This window comes from Trifolium pratense, linkage group LG2 (assembly GCF_020283565.1).
Source record: "Trifolium pratense cultivar HEN17-A07 linkage group LG2, ARS_RC_1.1, whole genome shotgun sequence".
Lineage (NCBI taxonomy): Eukaryota > Viridiplantae > Streptophyta > Magnoliopsida > Fabales > Fabaceae > Trifolium > Trifolium pratense.
In genome coordinates, this window is record NC_060060.1 from 20,396,007 (window position 1) to 20,419,678 (window position 23,672).

Consider the following 23,672-nt stretch of genomic DNA (forward strand, 5'->3'; position numbering starts at 1 on the left):
CTATTCGGATCCTACACACCGAATATGAGCGTTTCCAGTTGGTAGAATCCGAAATGATGCAAAATTTTAAAAATCAAAGCATTTCGGATTGTACAGTCCAAAATCAAGTTTTCCTGGGCAAATCATCAACGATGTACAAGTCAGGCATAGCCAGCCAATGACTTGTTTAAACTGGTTTCGGATTGTATGGTCCATATCAAACAAGTTTCGGCTTCCATACTCCAAAACTGTTAAAAATAAGGATGTTCGGATTGTACAGTCCAAACCCAGGTTTTCCAGGGCAAAACATCACGTACAAGGCAGGCATAACCAGTCAATTGCTTGTTTAAACTGATTTCGGATTGTATGGACCATAACAAACAAATTTCGGATTCTAGAGTCCAAACGCATTTATAGGGTCAAAATGGTCACTTTGGGGGGCCTTGGAGGAAACAATGGGGGAAAAAAGCAATTTTCGAATGACAATGGTGTGTATATATGTCCCCCCCGGATGCCTCAACTTTCTTGAGAATATTATGCATGCAATAATTATTAGCCACTAATGGAGACTTGGTAAAAATTAATGTGGCTTGGGTCTTCATGTTTGATTGGATAATTTAATGTTTCTTATGCATTGAGTGTTGATATTTATTGGCTAGTCATTGTGTGGTCATTTTGTTAGAGGACAAATAATATATTTTCTTGGAATTGGATTACATGTAATTTGATTAAAATTAGACGGTCCAAATTTTAAGACGGTTTTTTATTTTTGTTTAATATAAAATTCCCATATGACTATCACCAAAAAAAAAATTCCCATATGACTATCTACCAAAAAAAAAAAATCCCATATGACATCTAGATTGTGGCGATCAAGATCAGACGACTTGAAACTTACTGACTACATGACTGCACCGATTTTCGACTGCACATAATTTAGGTCCATATTTTCCTCCAATACGAATTTCCTTCGAGCATAAGATTTTGGATTATGTCAAGATCATTTCTCAAACTTTTTCCACCCTAATTTAAGTTGAGGAGAGAGCTACAAATATCTTGGAACCTTTTCTTATGATGATCGATTTTGACTAAATTTTAAGAAATAGTTTAAACAAGGCTTAATAAGGCTTAATTAGTAAACTGGTCCCTTAAAGACATTTTTGATTTCATATTGGTCTCTTAAAGACATTTTTGATTTCATATTGGTCCCTTAAAGAAAAAAAGGTCTGAGTAGGTCCCTTAAAGAAAAAAAGGTCCGAATAGGTCCCTTAAAGACATTTCCGTTAATCAGTTTGGTCCCTAAAAAAGGTCTGAATATGACCAAACTGATTAACGGAGATGTCTTTAAGGGACCTATTCAGACATTTTTTTTTCTTTAAGGGACCTACTCGGACCTTTTTTTCTTTAAGGGACCAATATGAAACCAAAAATATCTTTAATGGACCACTTTACTAATTAAGCCTTTAAACAAGCATTTTACAAATATTTACATATCATTATTTTATTAGATACAGGTGTACAAGTTTTTTGTTGTTCAATAACTTAGTGACTAAACTCACACACTATATATATAAATGTAGAGAAGTGTAGAAAATCCGAATTTTGAACGTTGATTTCTCCGTAATTTGCTTATACCTTGCAAAGTTTTACTATGTATACAAATTAAATTGAATAAAATTATACCACGTTAAATTTTTAATAGAAAACAGCCTAATATTTGTACCCAAAAATAATAATTAAAAAAAAAAAGTCTAATATTATTGGCATAAAGTATTTGGCTTTGGAAGCTTCCAAAATCAGAATCTTTGTTACAAGGGAGCTTTTCGATATTTTAAAGCTAAGCGAGGGAATGACATAATCCCGGTGCTACCCTTGCTTTTCCTCTCATAAATAAAAATCAATTTTCTAACAATTTTCTTTCCCATACATACATATTTCGCGTCACTGCAAAGCATTCATTCTTCACACCTCTCTCTCTCTCTCTCAACCCAACCTTTCTTTTCCAAAAGGTAAATTCAAATCTCAGATCCATTCTCTTCTTTCAAATCGATTTCAGATTTTCACCTCGTTTTCCAATCGCACTTCAATTTCGTACGCACTCATTCTTTTTCCTTCGATCTAAGGGTTTTCCGATCAAACTCTTCAGATCTTCAGATCCATTCTCCTTCTTCCGAAATTCACTGTTATTGTTTTGATTTCAATTTCATTTCATTCACTACGAATCGATTTGCATGCAACTTTTAATAGATTTGTGTGAAGAAATTGTGAATAATTTTATGAGATCTTCATATTTTGATTTGTTATTTTTTCTTATTGAAATTATGAAATTAGGGAGGATCAACGAAGTGAAGGAGAAATGGGGCTAACATTCACGAAGCTGTTCAGTCGGTTATTCGCGAAGAAGGAGATGAGAATTTTGATGGTTGGTCTCGATGCTGCTGGTAAGACAACTATCCTCTACAAGCTTAAGCTTGGAGAAATCGTCACTACGATCCCTACCATCGGTAAGTTTCTATGTTATACATACTCTTTTTATTTATTTATTTATTTATTTATTTATTGTAGGTATGCATTTGAATTGAAAATATGTGTGTTCTTTATCAGTATGATATGATCCATTTTTACATCTTGTGAAAATATCATGTTTTAATTAATCAGGATTCTAGGCCTTTTACCTTGCGATCTTTAAAATGGAATGGAATCAACATGTTGCTAAATACTATGTGAAGAAACCTTTAAATTTCTAACTGAGATCCAAAAGTATGTTGGTTAAATACCATATGATATACTCCCTTAGTTCCTAAGTAGCAGTAATGAGTAATGACCATTTGACAACTCTCATAAGGGGAATTGAACTATGTTCCTTGTTGTTACGATGTTAAACTCTTACCGCACTAACACTTTATGGACATTGTGTTTTAAGGTTGTTTTACACAATCCAAGAAATAACTTTAATTAATAAGCAACTTTGAAAATATACCGTTAGTGTAATCTTGAAATTTGAAAATAATAGATTAATAGGAACAATATTTTTCCCAACAAATTGACAGTTAAAAAGGAAGGGAGGAAGTCATGCATGATGCTTTGATTGAGGCCTAAAAATTTCCATATACTCTTCAACAACTACAATACTATTTCTAGGGGGGGTTGGGTAGCTCAAGTGGTTTGAGCTAAGGAGTTAAGGTGTAAAAGGACAGGGTTCAAGTCCCTGTGAAGTTAAAAAATAATAACATTAATAACTTATTACTGACTTTGGCTGTTTTTTTTAAAAAAAAAACCTGCAATACTACTATTTCTGACAAAGCTTTCTTTGATGGATCATTGGTCATTATTATTATAATAAAACTATTATGCAGTTTGTTAGATTGCTGAAATATTGTGATGTTATGTGAATGCTTTTAAATATTTATTTATTTTGGTCTGTTTTAGGGTTCAATGTGGAGACCGTTGAGTACAAGAACATTAGTTTCACTGTTTGGGATGTTGGAGGTCAGGATAAGGTATAAAATTTTGTTCATATGCTCTCTGTAAAGTTACAATTTACAAGATGTTTAGTCCAAACAACTGAACATATCCCTGAGAAGTGTCTTGGCAATCAGTGTCTGAAATCTTAATACTTGTGTTTTCTTTTACAGATCCGTCCCTTGTGGAGGCACTACTTCCAGAACACTCAGGGTCTTATATTTGTCGTTGACAGCAATGACAGGGATAGAGTTGTTGAGGCCAGAGATGAGTTACATAGGATGTTGAATGAGGTACTTAAATTTAGTTGATTTATTTTCACTTTTTATGCCATGACTTCACATTCATATTTGTTCATGTTAAACGCTCCTATGGCATATAGAGGGAATTCATTCTTATAAACAGGTTTAGGATCACTCACATATGACTTAAACTAAGGACCTTTAACTAGAGTGGAAAAGATTGAAAGGTCAAGAATCATATTGACCTATGAAGAATATTCATTTATGTATCTCAATATTTTTGGGTTCTTTTGAATGGAATGCTCTGTTTTAATCAGAAACTGTCAACATTTTTATGTATCTTGCTCTACAATACAGCTGTTCCCCCTTATTGACTTGATCGTAATTTCTGATAATAACTCTTATCTGTTGATGTGACTTCGTTGCATATTTTAGGAGTTTAGTGCTTCTATTTGAATTGGTTTCTGTCTCAATTTTAATGTTTTCAAGGTTCATGACATGAATCATCAGTCCTTGCTCTTTTGCTCTCTGTTTTTGTGTTCTTGTGATGAAATGATATTTTTTTAAACCTTTCTTTTAATTGTCTTTTCAGGATGAATTGAGAGATGCAGTATTGCTTGTTTTTGCCAACAAACAAGATCTTCCAAATGCAATGAATGCTGCCGAAATTACTGACAAGTTGGGTCTTCATTCTCTGAGACAGCGCCACTGGTAAATATTTTGATAACGAATCTCCTCATGTCCGGAATTGATGGATATCAATTGTGATCTAAGACACTCTTCTGGTTCTTTCAGGTACATCCAGAGCACTTGTGCAACATCTGGGGAGGGTCTTTATGAAGGTTTGGACTGGCTTTCCAACAACATAGCCAATAAGGTAGTTGTTGGTTTCTCCTCTGCATTTGTGTGCAAATGTTGATTTGAAAGAAATGCATGCTAAATTAAAAATCTAAACCTTAAGCTCTTTGGATATGTTTGCATAAGTACACAATGCAATGTACATCTGGTGTTGTTTACCCTAGCCTTGCATTTTTTTATTTATTTAAAAAATAGCATATAAAGCACTTGTTGTCCTTACTAGTTTCTAGAATTACTCGGGTCACTTTTCCTGATTCTTTCTACCTTACAGGCTTAATGCTTATTGGGAGTATTTGGATTGGCGATTCTGGATGCAGGGGTGAATATTATCTAGCTTTGCTTTTTGAGTCATGTGGATCGGTAATTCTGGATGCAGGGGCAAATATTATCTAGCTTTTATTTCTTGGTCATCTTCCGAAACAACTTGAATTTGTGTTCATGTATTGTGGTTTAGGATATCTTGGTGGCTAAAATTGTAGTAGGAATTTGTTTCATGGGATTTGTAATATTTCTGACTTCTGCGCTTTCTATTGGGTTTTTGACACTGTCCATAACTGTAATGGAGATACAATTAAATGTGCCTCAAGTTCTAATATATAGTTTTATTTTGGTCATATACCTTTCATATAATGGAGTATCTGTTGAGTAATTTGTTTGCAAGATTCCATGTAAATAAATTGTTCTTTTTAAGTCGTTTATGCATGCTTAATGTTTTTTGGTTAGATGAGTAAAGAGTATATGCATGCTTGATGTCATACACAACATGCATTCAACTGCCAAGTTGAAGCAAAGCTTAGTTGAATTTTTGCCCTACCCATAGGTTTTGATATCTAGTCGGGATTCAACCTTAAAATATATGCAAATTATCTTGAAATGAAATGCCTAGAAAATGTAGTGTACAAATGCTTTTTTTTTTTTTAGCTTTCACCACCAGTTTAATCTGGTTTGGAGGTCGGTTCTAGTATCAAGTGATTCCAGTTCCTTTCTATCACATTTGCGGGGATCGTATTTTTTTTTTTTGTTACATGAGTAGAGAGTACATGCATTGTTTAATATTGTGCCATATCTGCATTCAACAACTGCCAAGTTCTCTTCATCTTTTCTAGGATATGTATTCGTATGTATTTGTGAAGTATATAGTAAAATAATTTTTAAAAATTTAAAAAGTAATTTTGATACTCTTATAAATCTTAAATCGAACCAACCTAAACTAAATTTGAATGTTTTAGTTTGGTTTTGTACCTGAACAAAAAAAATGTTCAACTCAAACATTGTAGATTGGTTCTAATTTTTCCCAAATTGATGTAAACATCTAATTCCTAAAGAAGAATCCGCAAATAAATTATTTTTAAGAAGATTTTTTTGTAGTCTTTTATGTTTTTAATCCTTCACAATTTTCTGTCAACTTAATATAGTCACCGATTAAAATAAAAGGCTTAATTAGTAAAATGGTCCTTTAAAGACATTTTTTGTTTCAGATTGGTCCCTTAAAGAAAAAAAGGTCCAAATAGGTCCAAAGAGGTCTAAATAGGACTAAACTGATTAACGGAGATGTCTTTAAGGGACCTATTCGGACTTTTTTTCTTTTAAGGGATCTATTTGAAACTTTTTTTCTTTAAGGGACTAATCTGAAATCAAAAATATCTTTAAGAGACCATTTTACTAATTAAGCCAAAATAAAATCTAAATTAGTCTATAATATTTTCATTTGTACCAAATCTGAGATTAATTTACCCTAAATATAAAAATGTCAAAAGAATAATTTTAAATTTTTTTTGAAGGAAATAATTTAAATGTTATTTTTGTTTTTTTTACTCAAAATATGATTAAAACATTATTTTTCTTAGACGATTAAAATGGATTTTCAGTCCTCTTTTTACTAAGCAAAGGAAAAAGAAAAAGAAACATTTGTTTGTGGTACCCTTTTGGCGTAATAAAACCAATTCTCGCACTCGTCTCTCTTCTCATTTCTTCGCGTTGCTGCAAAGCATTCTTCTTCTCTTCTCTTCTCTTCTCTCTGCGCTTTCTGCTACCCAAACTTTTTCATTCATCTCCAAAGGTAAATTCTATTTTCAGATCCAATCTCTTCATGCAATTCCATTTATCTCAAATCGCACTTCACTTTCACTCTTTTCTTTCTCTATGCTTTTTTTTTTCGATTTCTTCGATCTCACAATTTCCCAATCAAACTTTTCAGATCGTTCTGTTTTTCTCTCCTTCAGATCCTTTTCTTCTTTTATCGATTTATTTTCTGTGATTTTATTCTCTGCGATCCATTTCTATTCTCACGAAATGATTAACGGTTCGAATCGATTTGCATGCTACTGTGTTTTTGTGAAGTTTTTCATGTAGCTTGAGATCTGGTTGAATCTTGTAACATTGACGCAATTTACTTTAATAGATTTGTGAGAAGAAATTGTGAACAATTTTATGAGATCTTCATATTTTGATTTGTTATTTTTTGTTATTGAAATTTTGATTGAACTATGAAATTAGGGAGGATCAACGAAGTGAAGGAGAAATGGGGCTGACATTCACGAAGCTGTTCAGTCGGTTATTCGCGAAGAAGGAAATGAGAATTTTGATGGTTGGTCTCGATGCTGCTGGTAAGACCACCATCCTCTACAAGCTCAAGCTTGGAGAGATCGTCACCACTATTCCTACCATCGGTAACTTTCTCTACTATGCTTTTTTATTAAGTATATGTAGGCTTTTTGTACATTATGAGTTTGATCATATGAAGCACCGACACTTTACAGATTAGGTGCGTCCCAGTGTCAGACACACGATTGATTATATTGAATCATGTCATTTTCTTAAATTATTATCGGTGTAGACTTCTTAGTGTCTGTGTTGGGCTTCATAGGTTTGATCCATTTTGAAATTTATGAAATGTGACTTGTTTACTAGTTAACTCAAGGATCTTTTAAGATGAGATGTGAATGTGATCAATACATTGTTAAATCTGTGAAGAAGTGTCTTTAGAATTCAACTCCGAAACCCCAACTTATGTTGTTTATGTTAGGTGCTGTGATGTGCAAATGTTTTTCAACAACTAAACTATAATGGCTTAGTTTGGATTATATTTTACCTTGTGAGAGCTTTTCTCAATTTAAATATGCATTTCGTTCCTGAAACAATTTTTTTAATAAGCTTGTTGGTGTTTATGGATACTAGAAGGGAAACTTTTATTTTTGTAGGAGTGCTTGGTAAAAAGTTTTCGGATTGTTGAAATGCTGTTACGTGTAGAAATTTAACTTTTTGTTTTTTAATCTAGGGTTCAATGTGGAGACTGTGGAGTACAAGAACATTAGCTTCACTGTTTGGGATGTCGGAGGCCAGGACAAGGTGTATATTTTTAATCGAATTCATTCTAAAAAGTGCACTTTACAAGATATTGTATCCCTTCACCCTTTATGTTTTTCACTGTAGTCAGTGGCTAAATACTCGTGTTTTCTTCTACAGATTCGTCCCTTGTGGAGGCACTACTTCCAGAACACTCAGGGTCTTATATTTGTCGTAGACAGCAATGACAGGGACAGAGTTGTTGAGGCCAGAGATGAGTTGCATAGGATGTTGAATGAGGTACTTTGTTTATTTAGTTTGGCATGTTATCCTGTGTTTCCATCTTCATATTTTTCCATGTTAGATGCTTTCAATCATATAGACCATGTAGTGGCCGAAAGAAAGGATCCACAAATTAGTTGATATAGAAAGATCTAAGAATCATGTTGACCTATGAAGAAGGATCTGGGGCTGTTTGTTTTAAGCAAAATATATTTTCTGCCTCTGCTACATCTCTGACTTTGCTAGTGATACATTAGTCTAAGATCATAATGTTCATGTGCTCAATGGGTCTCTCTATTGATGAAGATGCATTTTTATTGAACCTTTCATGAAAATCCTTTCCCTTCATCATTGTTGCTGTTAATTCATCTGTGTTTTTGCTGGATCATAATTTATGATGACTGCTGTATATTGGTGGGACTAAGATACATGTCTTTTGAAAGTTGAATGGCCACTTCTTCCTAGTCAATACCCTATAATGCTTTTTATTGAATGAACTCCTCTGTCAACTTCAATGTATAAAACGTTCATGGGAAGAATCATTAGTCGCATCGAGTCCTTGTTCTTTTCATTCTTTTTTTAGTGTTCCTGTAATTAAATGACTGTTTTTAAACCTTCAATTATAATTTCAGGATGAACTGAGAGATGCAGTGTTGCTTGTGTTTGCCAACAAACAAGATCTTCCCAATGCAATGAATGCAGCTGAGATTACAGACAAGCTGGGTCTCCACTCTCTCAGACAGCGCCACTGGTAAGTATTTTAACAATGAAGTGCTTCATGTTTGTATTAATATCTATTCTGTTTTGATCTTACATGCTCTTCTGGGTCTTCCAGGTACATCCAGAGCACTTGTGCAACCTCTGGAGAGGGTCTTTATGAAGGTTTGGACTGGCTTTCCAACAACATAGCCAATAAGGTACCTATTGGTTTCCTCCCTCCTTTATTTTGCAATTTTTATTTTTAAGCGTTAAATATGTTTTTGGTCCTCTTATAAAAAAATATATATGTTTTTGGTTCTTATAACATCAGCAAATGTTGATTTTAATCTGTAAATTTTATTTACATAATTTTAGTCATTAAAATTGCAATAATTGGGTGCTTTGTTGTCCCTGATTTGGGATTAGTGAGACTAATTTTTTGTTGTTAAATGCAAGGGTTGAAATTCTAGAAATGTTTATACAGGGGATCAAAAATAACATTTCCAATTCCAACTTGATCAGAACCTTTTTTAAATACACAATAAATGACACATAAGTTATTAGTTTGTTAGACGTGGTAGGGTTCTTTTCCTTTGTAGAGTCACAGTTTAGCTTTTTATTGTGGGGGGTTTTCCCCCTCATGAACACCTAAAAAATGGTAGAAATGTGGCATAATGCAACTTGTCTCTATTTCATCTTTTACCTAGATAGTCTTCCTAGTTCCTAGTTAATAATAAACAGTGGAAAGAAAGAAATGAAATCAAAAGTTGTGCTCATTCTGAAATTTTTCTGGTCGTTTCTTTTCTTACTGGTTTTCGATCATTGCAGGCATAATGCTTTTTGGGAGTCTTTTGGATCGGTATTTCTGGATGCAGAGGTGAATATTATCTAGCTTTTATTTCTGGGTCCTCTTCCGAAACAACTTGAATTTGTGTTCATGTATTGTGGTTTAGAATATATTGGTGGCTACAATTGTTGTAGGAATTTGTTTCATGAGATGTTTTAATACTTTTGAGCTTTCTATTGGGTTTGGATGCACCCTAACTGTAATGAAGATACTAATTCTATGCACCATCAGGTTCTGATTTATACCTGTCATACCTTTCCTATAATGAGTATCTGATGGAGATTTTGTTTCTTGTAAGATACCAAAGAAAATGATATTCATAGTTTCATACAGATTTTGACGCTGATGCTTAACTTTGCGCAATTCAAATTACTGAATTTTATGGGAGATTATTTTGATAATATAGTAAAGATTTAGGAATGTACGGTGATTGTTTATGCAAAAAGTGATTTTTGAATCAATTGTTTTTGAAAAATTATTTTGGTTAAAGTTAAGTTTGAGATTTAATGATCGATATTTGGATGTATTTTCTATGAAAGTTAATTGAATGTTAAATTAACTCTAAATACAGAGGCTATATTTTATCGCCCCCAATTAGGCGCCTTCTAAGGCGAGGGTTCTACCAAGTCCCTCACCAGTAGTGGACCATCATTATAACAGTTATGAGCAATTAAATTATTGGAACACAAATTTCTTATTATACACCAAATACACTATATCATACTTTTCTTCTTCTTCCTCTGATTTTTCACTCTACATATCAAATAATTTCTCTTCTCTCTCGCTCTCTTTCCCCTGTCTTCCTCCTCCGGTCTCCACTAAAAAATTTCAAAACTATAACATACCAAGCTATAGTGCATATTTAACATCGCAGCAGAGAAATGATAAAAAAAATTGAATTCAATTGACATGACCAAGAAATCTCACCAAACATGCATTCACGTTTCGTCCACAATTAAAAATCATTCACTTAATCCCTTCCTATAATAGAGCATAATGGAGGAAGATGATGCCACCACTGATTTGCGGGAACCATGACGAAAGGCTCTTATGGCTGTTACAAAGTTTGCCTTTAGTCCCGTAGCGGCGGCTGTTGTTGCAGCAGAGGGAAAGAGGAGAAAAAAGAAGGAAAAAAAAAATAGTTGTGATCTAGTGTGTATGGAACAGGAGAAAAAAGAAGGAAAAAAAATAGTTGTGATCTAGTGTGTAATGGAATGTGAGCTTGATTAATCTGATGGTTGTTTTTTATGTTCCACCGGTGAGGGACTTGTTGGAGCTCTCACCCTAGAATCCACCCTCTAATTAAATCAAATTTGGAGGAAAAATAGTTTTGCCTGATAATCAAATAGTACGTTTTATGCTGACTAGCTCATGGCGCATTTTGGAACCAACAAGATATCGATCTAAGAGGAGTGTTAGACACTGAGAAACACTCTTTTCAACACTCGTTCTCTAATTAGGTGAAACTCATGTGGGTCTTATTAATTTTTATGGGACCTTTTTCGAAAACGAGGGATCTATATTGATTCTTACCAATAAGTGTGTTATAGTGAGTGTTGACAAGGGAGTGTCGTGAGTGCTCCTCATTGAATTAATTTAAATTGATTTGGAGCACAAGTTTAAGGAAATGGATCCTCTTCAAACTTTGTGTTTAGTTCTGCACTGAATCCTAATTTAACATGTACTCATTGTATGTATAATAATCTACAATCTGAATTTATAACATAAAATGAACATAATCCTCTTCAAGCTTTGTAACAAATCTGAGTTTATCGCAACTGCTTTAACTTGTTAAATACCATTTTACCAAAACTGTATGTTAACAGCATCCATATAGTCCTACAACGACCCCATTTGCTAGCCATGTATATGGAATTTGAAATATGGACGTGTAAAAAAGCCTTAAAACATATCCATGTCCAGGTCCAAGGGACTGTAATCGCTTTCTTGAAACTCTACTTCAAGTTCCTGGATATGATCTTCCTCTTCGAAAAGAAAAGGCGCAATTTCTTTAGATTTGTCGGACTCCTTGTCGTTCATCTCTATAACTGAAACAATCTTTTCCTTGATACTGTTTTCCATGATTTCAGTTCCAACATCTTGAGACTGTAATCCAAGTAGAGAAAAGCATTCTCTCTGGAAATCTAAGTCACTTGAAGACATGATCAGTCCGGCAATTGTTTGAGCAAGATCAGGTGCATGATTGCGAATCTGAAAGTAAAAGACCATTATTAAGCTGCAAAGTTGGTCAATATATTAATGAAAGTGAATTATCTGAAGGGTTCAGCATAGATATGATAGTGAATGTTATACTATATAGTATTCCTAGACATAAAGTCAGATTCTAGATGATAATCCATACAATGATGACATGTTATGAACTTATGAAAAACCTTGCACCAAACGACGCTGCAAAACGTGTAGTCACTACACTAGTCAGATTCTGGGTTTGTTTTCTTCGTTTTAATTGTCTTAAAAGAATGCAAGTGTGATTGACCAATTTAGTTTCGAGGATTTTACAGCCTAATTTCAATCCTCACCATCCCTAGTAGAAAAGAAGGAAAACTAACAATCCTATAAAATTTGATGAAGAGTGCAAATTTTATAGGGCAATGCAAACTCATACTCTGCTCGAGCCGGGAAAGGTTGCTAATCACTAAAACATGAAGGGACCTGGCCATACTAGGATAGACTGGACAGTTATACATTAAACAAACTCTGATGAAAATTCAGTTCATTGAATGGGAAATCAAGATGTTATGTTATGAACTAGACATTTCAGTTTATTGTCTTTGCTGTGGATGCTTTAATTCTTTTGAAAAGTAGTGGTGGGTGGTGGATGCCCCTTGTAGAGGGAGGTTCTATTGTGTATAAACCAGTGTGAGAGGCCAACAGATCATAAAGTGTGTGTGTGTGTGTGTGTGTGTGTGTGTGAGAGAGAGAGAGAGAGAGAGAGAGAGAGAGAGAGACAGAGAGACAGAGAGACAGAGAGAGAGATAAATAATTAGATATGAATTTACCTGGACGGCGCGGGAACTTAGAAAATCCCCAGAATGCTTATCCTTTAAGTCATCAAGAGAAAGTTTAACAGCTTTTTTAAGAAGGCTTCTATCAAGTTGAGACATTTTCCTTGGTGCGGGTATCACGGTCTTATCAATACGTCAAGGAAGTAAAATTCACATACAGAACAATAAATTTCAACAGACTTACACATACTACACAATGGATGGAAATTGTCATATCATATTCACATTCAAATGGTCATATCATACTTAATATTCATGTAGAGAAACAAGTATGTTATTTTGACTATATATGTATTAGTATTTACCTATATGTAATTTTAACACTAAAATTTAGAGCAAAAAAGGATCTGTCCAACGCTGGATATTGTTTGAGATATGAGTGGAGGACAATATCAATGTGAGTATCAGTAGACAAGTTTTCCCATTCTAGTAATGCAATGCCATCTAGCTCTACTATACCCCCTAAATGCAAACCATATCTTTTCCAGTCAATGCTTTTCAATGCCTTCATAGATATTTGAGGCATTGCACATGGTGAAAAGTCCTTGAAATACAAAACCTGATATCAAACATTGTTATCGTCCAAACTAATTAGCGGATAAGTAAACTTTATACAACAAAACGAACTGAAGAATATAATTTAAGGGACTAGTTCAGGACCTCTGTTTTGTTTCCATATTCCCTGAAGCACGTAGTGTTCTGAATTGACATATTACTTATTACTATGACTGCTTCCATCACCACTTCAGTGTGTAGACGGTTTACAGTGCAGCAAGCCACTCCACTCCCAACTTTGAGTTCCTCCCTAACAAAGATTAAAAAAAATCGGTAATTTAATTTATTTTTTTAGTGCTATAAATTTGAGAATCTTGGGGCCTTATTTATTAAGCATGATATATCCACCAAGAAAGTAAATATTGGCGAAGGCTCATTTTTACCAGGCAAACCAAGTTCTCACATTTACTTCTATACATGATGCATTTTCTTTTACAATTTGTTTGTATGCAGTGTTACAGACATCAATTTAATGGATCAAATTAATAATATGTTATAAATCACATGTAAATGGGCCAACAGTTGTGAATACTAGACACCAAAAAGTGTCTGTAACATGTTGGTGTTAGTCTTCTATGTAACTGACTAAAACACCATACAAAGAACTGAAAACTACTATGAATTAATACAAATAACTGAAAACTACTATGCATTATACTGAAAACTGTAAACAGGGAGTTTTATTTTTCGACTAATAATCGACATATGCAAAAAATTAGAGGATTATATCCACAAATAACCAATCATATTTGAAGTATAGGATAGTAGAGATGATATCTTCCTAAATCCTGAGCAACTTACCTTTGGGAAAGCAACCAAACTACTGATCTAGAACAAACACATTAAGTTTCTAAATGATAAACACAGGTGCTGACTTGAGATTAGGAATGTACCAACTTGTGAAGCAAGAATTGCATATGCTACTTAAATTATTTCCATGCTTAAGTACATAGTCTTTGAGGCCTGACTGCATCTTTTCAAGACTTGATGCTGAGATTGGTGACTGCTCGGATGTATTTGCAAGAAAAACCTTTTCATACCGTGATTCAGGTACATCGTAATCTTCTGATACTAATTGAATTGCAATATTCTGGACACAAAATCAAAGTAAATTGCTAAAATTGTGTCAGAATCAAAATAAAGTGTTTTGCATAAGTTTGTATGGCTGCTGGTGATTATATCAATGATATGAAGTGCAATTTGCACTCTGATTTGTGAAATTATTAACTGTAGATAACATATCAAACTGAAGCATTAAAACCATGTCAATGTTTTTTTGACAATTGGTGGTTCTGCATTAAATTTATAAGGTTGTTTCAGATAATATCAGTGATATGGACTTGCAATTATGCAATCTGATTTGGAAGAATTGTTAATTGTTGTAAGCATATGTGATGAAAGGAAAATGCTCTCTAGCTTATGTTTGTTAGTTTGAAAGAATGTGAGAGCCTTTGAGACTTCTGCAGTAACGACAGTTCAACTTACAGGATTATTTAGAATCAGCAGCTGCAAAATAAAAAATAAATATATAAACAAAAAGAAAATGGAAATTGAAGAATATTTCACAGAGAAATAGTGTGATGTTAGAACTTCAATAAGTTCCTTTGAACAATATAGCTTCAATATTGATGTTATGCATTAAAGAACTAAGTCGCCACAAGCATGGCAGTTGGCACACTCACGCTTAATAAAGCTACCTTTATATTTTTTTGGTTGTGAATGTTTATCACTACTTCGTTTTGGTTCTTTTATCTCTTATTTACCAAAGTACGGCTTCCTGTTTTTAGTGCGTCGTTTTAGTAAATAGAAGTACTAACATTCTTTGATTTCTCAATATAGGAACATCTGATATGCCAAAATTGCATTACATACTGCCCCAATGGAGAAATGCAAAATATATTCTGAAACCTCTAATGTGCAGTGTTACACACTGTCTTGAACTGTCAGTGCTTTCTAATAATTGAAGCATTTGTTACACCGCATAACAATATTTGTTTAAAGCATAAATATAAGTATTCTCGGTGTACTTCCAAGTGCCAACCAAGAAGAGTATGCCCTAATAGTTTCAATCTTGGTTCATACCTAAAAATTTTCCATGAGGATATATGAAATGGTAGTCATTGCAACAAAAATAAATCCCACCAAGTAGGCAATTAGTTAACATACCTTCTCTAGGAGGCTATGAATGTCAGCCAGTAAGAGATCAGGGTTAACAAAAGAAGAAGAGAGGCAAACTTCACTGCCACTGCAAATTAAGATGACCACCCATTTTTTTTTAAAAAACTTAACCCACAAACTAATCTTAAATCAATGAAGTTCAAGTAACCCGCTTACCTGAATATTGCACCATTTTTTGTGTCTGACGGTAGTCTAGTTATTCTGGAGGAACCACTTTCTTTCAGATTTATCTGATAATTGTGTATCTCACTATCACTGATACCTACCATTTCCATAAGCTGTGATAAGAATCGTGATAACGACTAAACTAACATGGCAACATATTAAATAGATGAAATCTACGTCACTCTTAAACCACGGCCATAGAGCAGTACAATGATGGCACCAAGGAAATACTTAAAACATTTGTCGGATTTCCACACGGCTAATGAAAATTGAGTTCATATCAAAAGTACCTATAGCCATTTAATGATATACTAAAAAGCAAAACCACTTTCCTCTAAATATTACCCCCACACTATCAGCAAGAGCTATTGAGTTGTCCAGATACAAGAATAATGATTTACTTTTGAATTTGTGCATGTGGGAGATATCGATATGTATATGTTCAATGAGATAAAATGACAATTACAACAAGAACATTGAACTTACTAGTGGTTTTGATGGAAAGCATTCCATCTGTTTCACAAAATAAAAATCATCAATACATATCTGAAAAATGCAAATGACTCAAATGAGGGGGGGGGGGGGGGAAATCATAAAATCTGCTGAAAATCATGACTTGTTCAGTTACCCCAATTTTCAGCAACATTTGTGAAAGAAACCTTCAAATCTTGAAACTCCTCTAAGCTGCTCCCAATGCCAGTATCAGAAACTGCTCGCAAGAAATTCGAATATTAATTATAAACCAAAACATTACTCTTATAACACAGATCACTCCAGTTTGAAAATTGAAATTACTGATAGAAACCATTTCGCTAAAATTCAACACGAAAAGTCCCCCAAAATTACTGATAGAAAGCACATAGCTAAAAATTGAATGCTAAATTTGAACACCAAAAATTCTTCTAACATTACTGATAGAAATCTTTTCCCTAAAATTGAAATTATAGCATAACCTAGCCATAAGGAGAAATTCCAAACAACAGGATCTAAATTTAGTATGAATATTATATTATAATGCTAAGATAGTTTTAAACAATTCATCCAATTAAAAAATTCAGCACAAAATTATATAATTAGCGAGCGACGAGATTACTAGAAATTTGAAGAGAAGGATCTGAAGATGAAGAGCGAGTGAGACCAACTGCGAGTCTGCAAATCTGATCCGATAATCGGCATCTCTGATAAGCTGAAGAAATTAACTGCAATCGAAAATTAGAATCACATAAGTTACCGAACAAATCGGAAAATCAGAGAAACTAAATTTGAACAAAATTTGCTGTGATGAGAAAATGAAACTCGCATTCAATGTAAGAATAGATTCATTCAAATAATCGATCAACGAATAAATCATAGGAAAGTAAATACATGTGAAGATTTCTCTGTGAAAAGATTAAGAAGAAGAAAACTCACGTGTAAGCAAAGTTTCTGTGCTGAAGAAAACTCCATTTCCAGAATTAGAACGATCTCGTTCGCGCGCTGAAACTAAGAAATGGTTTTGAAAATCAATATTTATACCGGAAAGAAAATATGTTTTCTATTCAGGCCCCTCATAGCCTAATATTCTAATTTTGCCCTCCAAATATTCTAATTTTGCTGTTGATAAAAATTTCGGTTCGCAGAAATCAAAGTTTTTTCTACTTCAAATTCGGGAAATATTCGGTTAATAGAAATTGAAATTTTTTTTTTCAAGGCAAAAAAAATTCGGTTCATAGAAACCGAAGTTTTTATGTAAGGGCAAAAAAGTAAAATCTCGAGGGGGAAAAAGAACCATGAGGCCTAAAGAGAAAACATTGAAAGAAAAACTATGCAAAGATGAAAATTTCTCATCTCACCTACTCAATTTCTCACCCACCCCCTGTTTTTCCATTTTTGCCTTTGGTCAAAAAATTCGGAACGCGTTTTCTGAATTTTTTTGCCTTTAAAAACAACTTCGGAATGTGTTTTCCGAAATTTTTCCAAATTTGAACGAAAAAAATTCGGAAAACGCGTTCCGAATTTTTTGACCAAGGGCAAAAATGGAAAAACAGGGGGTGGGTGAGAAAGTGAGTGGGTGGGATTAAATATTTTCTGCAAAGATGGTGGATCCGGGTAAGTAGGCCCATCTACATGTTATGGGCTTCGGTCTAGTCCATAATGCATACTGACAAATACTTTTCACACCCCACATCTGATTTTGTATCTCATATTATAAAAATAGTTGTTTTTTTTTAGTTTAATGGATATACTTTGTCAGTGTAAACTAATTTTACACTGACATTCAATAGAAATCAAGCATTCTTCCATGTCATATGCTTAAAGTGGAGTATAGTAGAGTGGTTTGACAGAATACGCAGTTACTATTGAATGACAGTGTCGAATTATTTTACACTGTCAATGTGTATCATATTTTCTTAGAAAATTTATATTTTTTATAAATAAAAATTTATAATCATACTCTCACATTATGGAATCTGGCTCCTCTAAAACGATTAACTCTAAAAGGTTAAGTGAGTATTACGGGGCATTGGTTAAAAATATATTTAACTGTACCTTTTATATTCTTAATAAACTTTATATCAAATATATAAAACTTAATTAATAAGATTTTTATTATGAATAATAAAATTTATATCAAATTTATATTTAAGATAGTAATTTAAATTTATTAATTTAATATATCTTTCATATATTATTAAATTAATTTTTATATACTAAAATTTTATTTTAAATTTATTTTTACTATAATGTAATATATATTTTACGTCAAGATGTACATGTGAATGATTTACATTAATTTTAACCAATTAGAGAGTAAGCGTCAAAGAGTATTAAAAGACGATATTCCTAGTGCTTCTCATTTTTATGTAATATCTAGATGGAAAAATACCTCTATAGGCGCAACCACATACAAATAATTTTTACTGTATTTAGGAATACATACATAAACATTCACATTATTTATTTATTTTAGGGTTAGATATGTTTTTGGTCCCTATAAAATCACAAAAAAAAAAAAATTTTGGTCCATATAAAAAAAGTGTTATGTTTTCATCCTTAAAAAATTATTAAGCACATAGTTTTAATCTCTGTTGTTAAACCAATGTGTTTTTTTTTTTTAATAATTATTTTGCATACATGTTTAGAAAATTATAAAAAACTTTTCAAAAACAAGGAACTAAATATTTCTTAGTCAACATTTTCGTTACTTTTATCTTTATCTTTTGAAATTTAAAATATTCTAAAATTTTGTAAAGTAATTTTTTATAGTATTCTAAACATGGTTAAATAAATGAAACAATTATTAAAATGCTAAAAAAAAATTGTAAAATAGTGTGTACTAATTTCGATTGTTGGAGAATTACACCAGAAAAACCAAAATATTGGCCCCACATATCATATCTATTTTTAGCAGCCGAAAGTACAATTTCAAAAATACCAATCGCTTTCTTCTATATTGTGTGGGTAACAACAAATGGTATATCTCTATCATTCTAATGTCTCTTCTTAGAAACCCTAATATCGACCCATACTATATACCATATTATCAAATACGGGTTGAGGTACTGATTTTACCTTGACTTTGTCGACTTGCATTACAACACAAGTGACACCACCTCCCGCTTCTATTTCGTTGAATAAAACTTTGAAGTAAAACATTTTATGCAACTGTCAGAACAAAATCTAGTTAAATTTTAAATCCGATGCAATGTTATAAAGAGAATAGTGTAGCCATTATATTCATCACCAACATCATCCTTTTCATTTTTGTCGTATATTTCTTTCCCAATTTCTTGTCCTTTCAAATAGGCACACACCGAACAAATTCGAGAACATATTTTTTGTCCCTTTATGCGATTATTTAAATATTTTAAGTTATTTGATTTGGTAAAAGATAAATAAAAATTATTTGATAAATAATATATAATAAATGTATTAGGGATTTCATAAAATTAAAATAAAATAATAGGGGTTAAAATTTATAATTATTTTGTATTTCAATCATATATAATATGATTAAATATGTTTTAAGTTTCTATAAATATCTCAAATTTTGTTTTTAGTCTCTATTAAAATTTTAGTAAGTTTTTGTCCCTCAAATATTTTATGTCATGATTTTTGGTCTTTGCTTTTCAGTCAACTCATATATATTATTCGAAATTTCAAAATAAAAATGCGATCATGTTTAGTACATTATATGAATCTCTCTTGTAAATGTTGATATTTTTTTAATAAAGGATATTAAATATGATATTTATTGTTATTTTTTGCGCTTAAAAAATCATAAAAAATTCTAATTTATTGTGGGAGGTTCTTATAATATTATAAACATGAATACAAAAAATCATTCAAAAATGTGAAAGTACACAAGAATTGATTTAAAAGTAGGACCAAACGTTGTGATAGAAAATATTTGAAGGACCAAAAGTTGATGAATTTTTTATAGAGACTAAAAATAAAATTTGATATTTTTATAGGGACCAAAAATTTATTTAACCCTATATAATATTAATACTCACATCCATGATTTAAAAACTCATATTTAACACATGAAAATAAAATAAGAGAGATATTATTCTTTACAAGATATATTAATAGGTATATAGTTGTTGGTGTTATTTATTTTTTAAAATGCATGACTACGGTCGTATTTAATTCATGAAAATTAGAAAGAAAAAAATTAATTAAGTATGTATGAATCTGGGTGCATCTTGTGCTAGGTTGAAAATGAGGGACGACTTAGCTGACTGAGTTTGAGAAAAATATACTAATGCAAACAATCAGCATGAAAATAATTCACATATGTACTTCACCTTTCTTTTTGTATAATTTATTTCCATTAAGTTGATGTCATCAGTAATACTTAGCCTATAATATATTTTTTTTATACAATTAGCCTATAACTTTAAAATAATACTAATAATGCATTAGTTTTTTTAGATTTAATAAATTAAAAGAAATGATATTAAAATTTTAATTTTAATAGAGATTAGAAATATTTTTTTAGAGTGTCACATGATTGCTTATGAACTACTCAAGCTTCCTTTTACTAGTAATAAAAGAAGACTTTTGAGAGAAGGTGTTTGTCAAAATCTGTGATTGATTTTCAAATGAGGCACCGAGCCTTCTTAAATACAATCATAAAGGGCAAAAAAGTAAAATGTCATGATATAAAATTATATTTAAAATAATCTAATAACATAATACTTAGTTCCTATTACAATAATTATTTCCTGTTACAATTAGCCACCTCTTATCCACTTTCTTTATTCTTTTACCCATAACTGGTTATAAGAGTTTACAAAATATGGACAAATTGGGGATCAGATTATTCAAACCCATGTCTAGCTGGGCGTTGTCCTTGTTGCAATTTTGGTTTCAACCCATGTTTTTCTTTAAAAATAGTGATTTTTTGTGTAGTGATTTATTGTCTCCAACATTAAATTTAAAGAAGAAATATCACATTTGAGATCAAAATTTACCTTTATTTTGAGTCAAAAATCACTACTTTATTTTATATTTTGATTTTTTCAGAATATATTTTGATTTTTACGTAATATACCATTATTTTGTAAAAATATTTATTTAAGATTTTATGGAAGTTCTATTGAATTCAAATTTATAAGTCGTAAATCTCATATACTCCTTTCTAATTCTATTTGGTAAAACTAAAGAAAGTGTGAGATGGAGAAGTTGAGAACAGTTAGAAGGATATTGTTGAAATTTCAAGAAAATACAATGGTTAAGTTGTGTGAAGGAATGACAAATATATTCACTTTTAAAAAACTGTGTTATTTTTTCATATGATATAATAGAGAGAAAAAAATTAAATTGGTTAAAGAAAGAGGTAATTTGAATTTGAGCAAAATTAAAATTAATAAATATGCAAAATATTATCCATAAGTTCTAGTTTAACCGATAAAAACTTCGAAATTGTTAGCCAAAATCTCTCATCTACGTGTTTGAATTAAAAAATTCAGCTATTTTAAAATCAGTAATTCACTTTAGAGTTTAAAGAGAATAATATTAACATTCAATTAATAAACAAAAAATATTCTCTAATTGTAAAAGAAGAGTTGGGATCTTTTGATAAAAATAAAAAATAAAAAAGAAGAGTTGGGGGTCCATGAGAAAAGTGCTTTGTGTTATAGTCCTTATACTGAAATTCCTGACTTCTTGCACTCACAAAGACAAGCAAGTATGAAATCCTTTTGCAGACAACTACGCTGCTGCTCACAATGCTTTGGAATCTTGAATCATGGCACGCTGCTTGTTTGATGGAACTGCTTCCTTGTAATTTCTCTTTTATGTTATGTACGGCGGTTCCCAGGTATGTTTGGGAGAAGCGACCGTATAGGACATCAAATACCAAATTTTGTTTTGTTGTTTAGTGTGTATATGTGGGCGAGCGTGGATGCATGTATATTAAAATAAATAAATTATCATATTATGTCTTATGAAGTTCCTGAATGAAAGGAAAGAGAAGTTGTGATGGGAGTGGCTTCAACATTGTTGGCGTAGTTTTCATGTTTCTACTTTGGAGTGCGGTTGTTGAAAGAAAATTCACAATTTTTGTTTTAACGGAACACAAATACTGTTAACTTAAAAGGGTGTATAGGTCAATTGAAATACTATTAAATAGGGGGAGGTCAATGTCATATTAAAAAATAGAGGAGGTGTGAGTGACATTTCAACCTGCCTAAAAAAGATCGATGTAATTTTCCTATAATTTTATGGATGCAATATTAGGCTTGCTCCAGTTCAAAATTCAATTCGGAACAATATATTAGCTTGATAAAACAATTAAATCAATGTACCGTTGAGATGATTTGCATCATGATTCTCATTTAGTGAAAGAATCTGAGTTTGCATGTCTAGAGACAAATTGACTACGTTTGAAAAAATTGAATATCTCAACACAAGGATTAATTTCGAATTCAAAAAGCCTCACAATCCATAGGAATATCTCTGGACATTGGTCAAAAATTCTAATTACATTGGCTTATAAAAAAAAAGTTAACGGATGGACTTGTAGCAGATAGTTAATAAATGGGTAAATAGGGTTTTACCCCCTGCAAAATACGTGAAATTTGCTTTACCCCCTGCAAAATTATTTTTTGTGATTACCCCCTTGTAATATCAAGATTCCATCATTTACCCCCCCAATAGACACCTAGGCCTTAGAATCTTTACTTTTGATGATGTGTCAAGCTTAGTTGGACGCTGACTTGACAAAATTGATGATGTAGCACGCCTATGTGGCTTTTCATTCATTTTTTATGAAAATAATTTGTGTCACATAATTTAATAATTATTTTTTTAAAAGAAAAGAAATTAAAAAAATTATTAATATAAATATATAATTATATAATATGATCCAATTTTTTTTTTGAAGACATAATAAGATCCAATTATAAATATAATTCTTTCCTTTTCCCATAAATCTAGAAAATCAAAGTTCACTGATAATTGCTTTTTTTTCTTCCCAAAAAATACAGAACCTGCTTCTTCTCAAACGTCAAATCTGCTTCTTCTTCCCAAAAAACCCAAAAATCAAAACTGCTACTCAAACCTACTTCTGCTTCCAATGAGTAAACAAAACTTTTCCTCTTCTTCCCAAGAGTTTCTCTTTGTTCTTACTCAATTATTTTTGGATTTCACTTTCCCCTTTTTTTCCCTTCATTCTGCACAACATATAGTAACAAAAAAATCTCAATAGTTCACAAAGAAGTTGGAGCAAAAGTTTTGCAGTATAATCAATAATAAAATCAAACTTTTGTTTTGTATAGATGTTAGCAACAACAATGTGAAACAGAAAATCCAAGATTGTCGTCGCCGTAAAGTGGCGCTCGCACCTTCCAATATTATTAGGGTTTGGTGATTGAAAATTGATTGGTTGAATTAAGTTATCTTTTGAATAGAAATTATGAGAGAGGGGAAAAGTGGTGCGATGATGGAATTGAATTTGAGAATTGGAAGAAGGAATGATTTTTAAGATTGGGAAGAAGAAGATGAAGGTGAAGTGAAGGAGACAAGTTAGCGTGAGAAAATAATTTGTTTAGTTTTTTTTTTTTTTACTAAAAAAATATTATTTGAGTTTAGTTAAAACAAATTTAA

General features: G+C 32.0%; 3 protein-coding genes across 5 annotated transcripts; 2 read left to right on the plus strand and 1 right to left on the minus strand.

The window, feature by feature from the left end:
• Positions 1-1,823: 1,823 nt before the first annotated feature.
• On the plus strand, positions 1,824-5,155 carry LOC123906264 (ADP-ribosylation factor 2). Of its 2 annotated transcripts, none has more exons than XM_045956132.1 (7): positions 1,824-1,988; positions 2,311-2,483; positions 3,409-3,479; positions 3,615-3,734; positions 4,276-4,394; positions 4,479-4,560; positions 4,813-5,155. In XM_045956132.1, exons 2-7 carry the CDS (start codon positions 2,336-2,338, stop codon positions 4,816-4,818), a joined length of 546 nt encoding a protein of 181 aa, XP_045812088.1. In that variant the 5' UTR covers positions 1,824-1,988; positions 2,311-2,335; the 3' UTR covers positions 4,819-5,155. The 2 variants fall into 2 exon arrangements, with proteins under 2 accessions (XP_045812088.1, XP_045812087.1); XM_045956131.1 differs by having other exon boundaries at positions 1,829-1,988; positions 4,479-4,563.
• Positions 5,156-6,404: 1,249 nt separating this feature from the next.
• LOC123906265 (ADP-ribosylation factor 2) lies at positions 6,405-9,986 on the plus strand. Its single transcript, XM_045956133.1, has 7 exons — positions 6,405-6,600; positions 7,038-7,210; positions 7,819-7,889; positions 8,007-8,126; positions 8,741-8,859; positions 8,944-9,025; positions 9,636-9,986. Exons 2-7 carry the CDS (start codon positions 7,063-7,065, stop codon positions 9,639-9,641), a joined length of 546 nt encoding a protein of 181 aa, XP_045812089.1. The 5' UTR covers positions 6,405-6,600; positions 7,038-7,062; the 3' UTR covers positions 9,642-9,986.
• Positions 9,987-11,349: 1,363 nt separating this feature from the next.
• On the minus strand, positions 11,350-17,114 carry LOC123906263 (type 2 DNA topoisomerase 6 subunit B-like). Of its 2 annotated transcripts, XM_045956128.1 has the most exons (12): positions 16,989-17,114; positions 16,672-16,777; positions 16,207-16,287; positions 16,065-16,091; positions 15,570-15,675; positions 15,402-15,480; positions 14,721-14,741; positions 14,129-14,325; positions 13,341-13,485; positions 13,046-13,239; positions 12,675-12,804; positions 11,350-11,865 (listed from the first exon to the last, which is right to left on the minus strand). In XM_045956128.1, the coding sequence occupies exons 1-12, from the start codon at positions 17,022-17,024 to the stop codon at positions 11,557-11,559; spliced, it is 1,431 nt and encodes a 476-aa protein (XP_045812084.1). In that variant the 5' UTR covers positions 17,025-17,114; the 3' UTR covers positions 11,350-11,556. The 2 variants fall into 2 exon arrangements, with proteins under 2 accessions (XP_045812084.1, XP_045812085.1); XM_045956129.1 differs by lacking the exon at positions 14,721-14,741 and having other exon boundaries at positions 16,989-17,106.
• Positions 17,115-23,672: the final 6,558 nt, after the last annotated feature.

Coding starts and splice junctions, on each gene's coding strand:
- LOC123906264 (XM_045956131.1), top strand. CDS start 2,336: ATGGGGCTAACATTCACGAAGCTGTTCAGTCGGTTATTCGCGAAGAAG. Junction 2,484..3,408: donor CACTACGATCCCTACCATCG/GTAAGTTTCTAT, acceptor GGTCTGTTTTAG/GGTTCAATGTGGAGACCGTT. Junction 4,395..4,478: donor TCTCTGAGACAGCGCCACTG/GTAAATATTTTG, acceptor TGGTTCTTTCAG/GTACATCCAGAGCACTTGTG.
- LOC123906265 (XM_045956133.1), top strand. CDS start 7,063: ATGGGGCTGACATTCACGAAGCTGTTCAGTCGGTTATTCGCGAAGAAG. Junction 7,890..8,006: donor ATGTCGGAGGCCAGGACAAG/GTGTATATTTTT, acceptor TTTCTTCTACAG/ATTCGTCCCTTGTGGAGGCA. Junction 8,127..8,740: donor TGCATAGGATGTTGAATGAG/GTACTTTGTTTA, acceptor TTATAATTTCAG/GATGAACTGAGAGATGCAGT.
- LOC123906263 (XM_045956128.1), bottom strand. CDS start 17,024: ATGGAGTTTTCTTCAGCACAGAAACTTTGCTTACAC. Junction 16,092..16,206: donor AAATGTTGCTGAAAATTGGG/GTAACTGAACAA, acceptor TTTGTGAAACAG/ATGGAATGCTTTCCATCAAA. Junction 13,240..13,340: donor AATATGGAAACAAAACAGAG/GTCCTGAACTAG, acceptor GTTTGATATCAG/GTTTTGTATTTCAAGGACTT.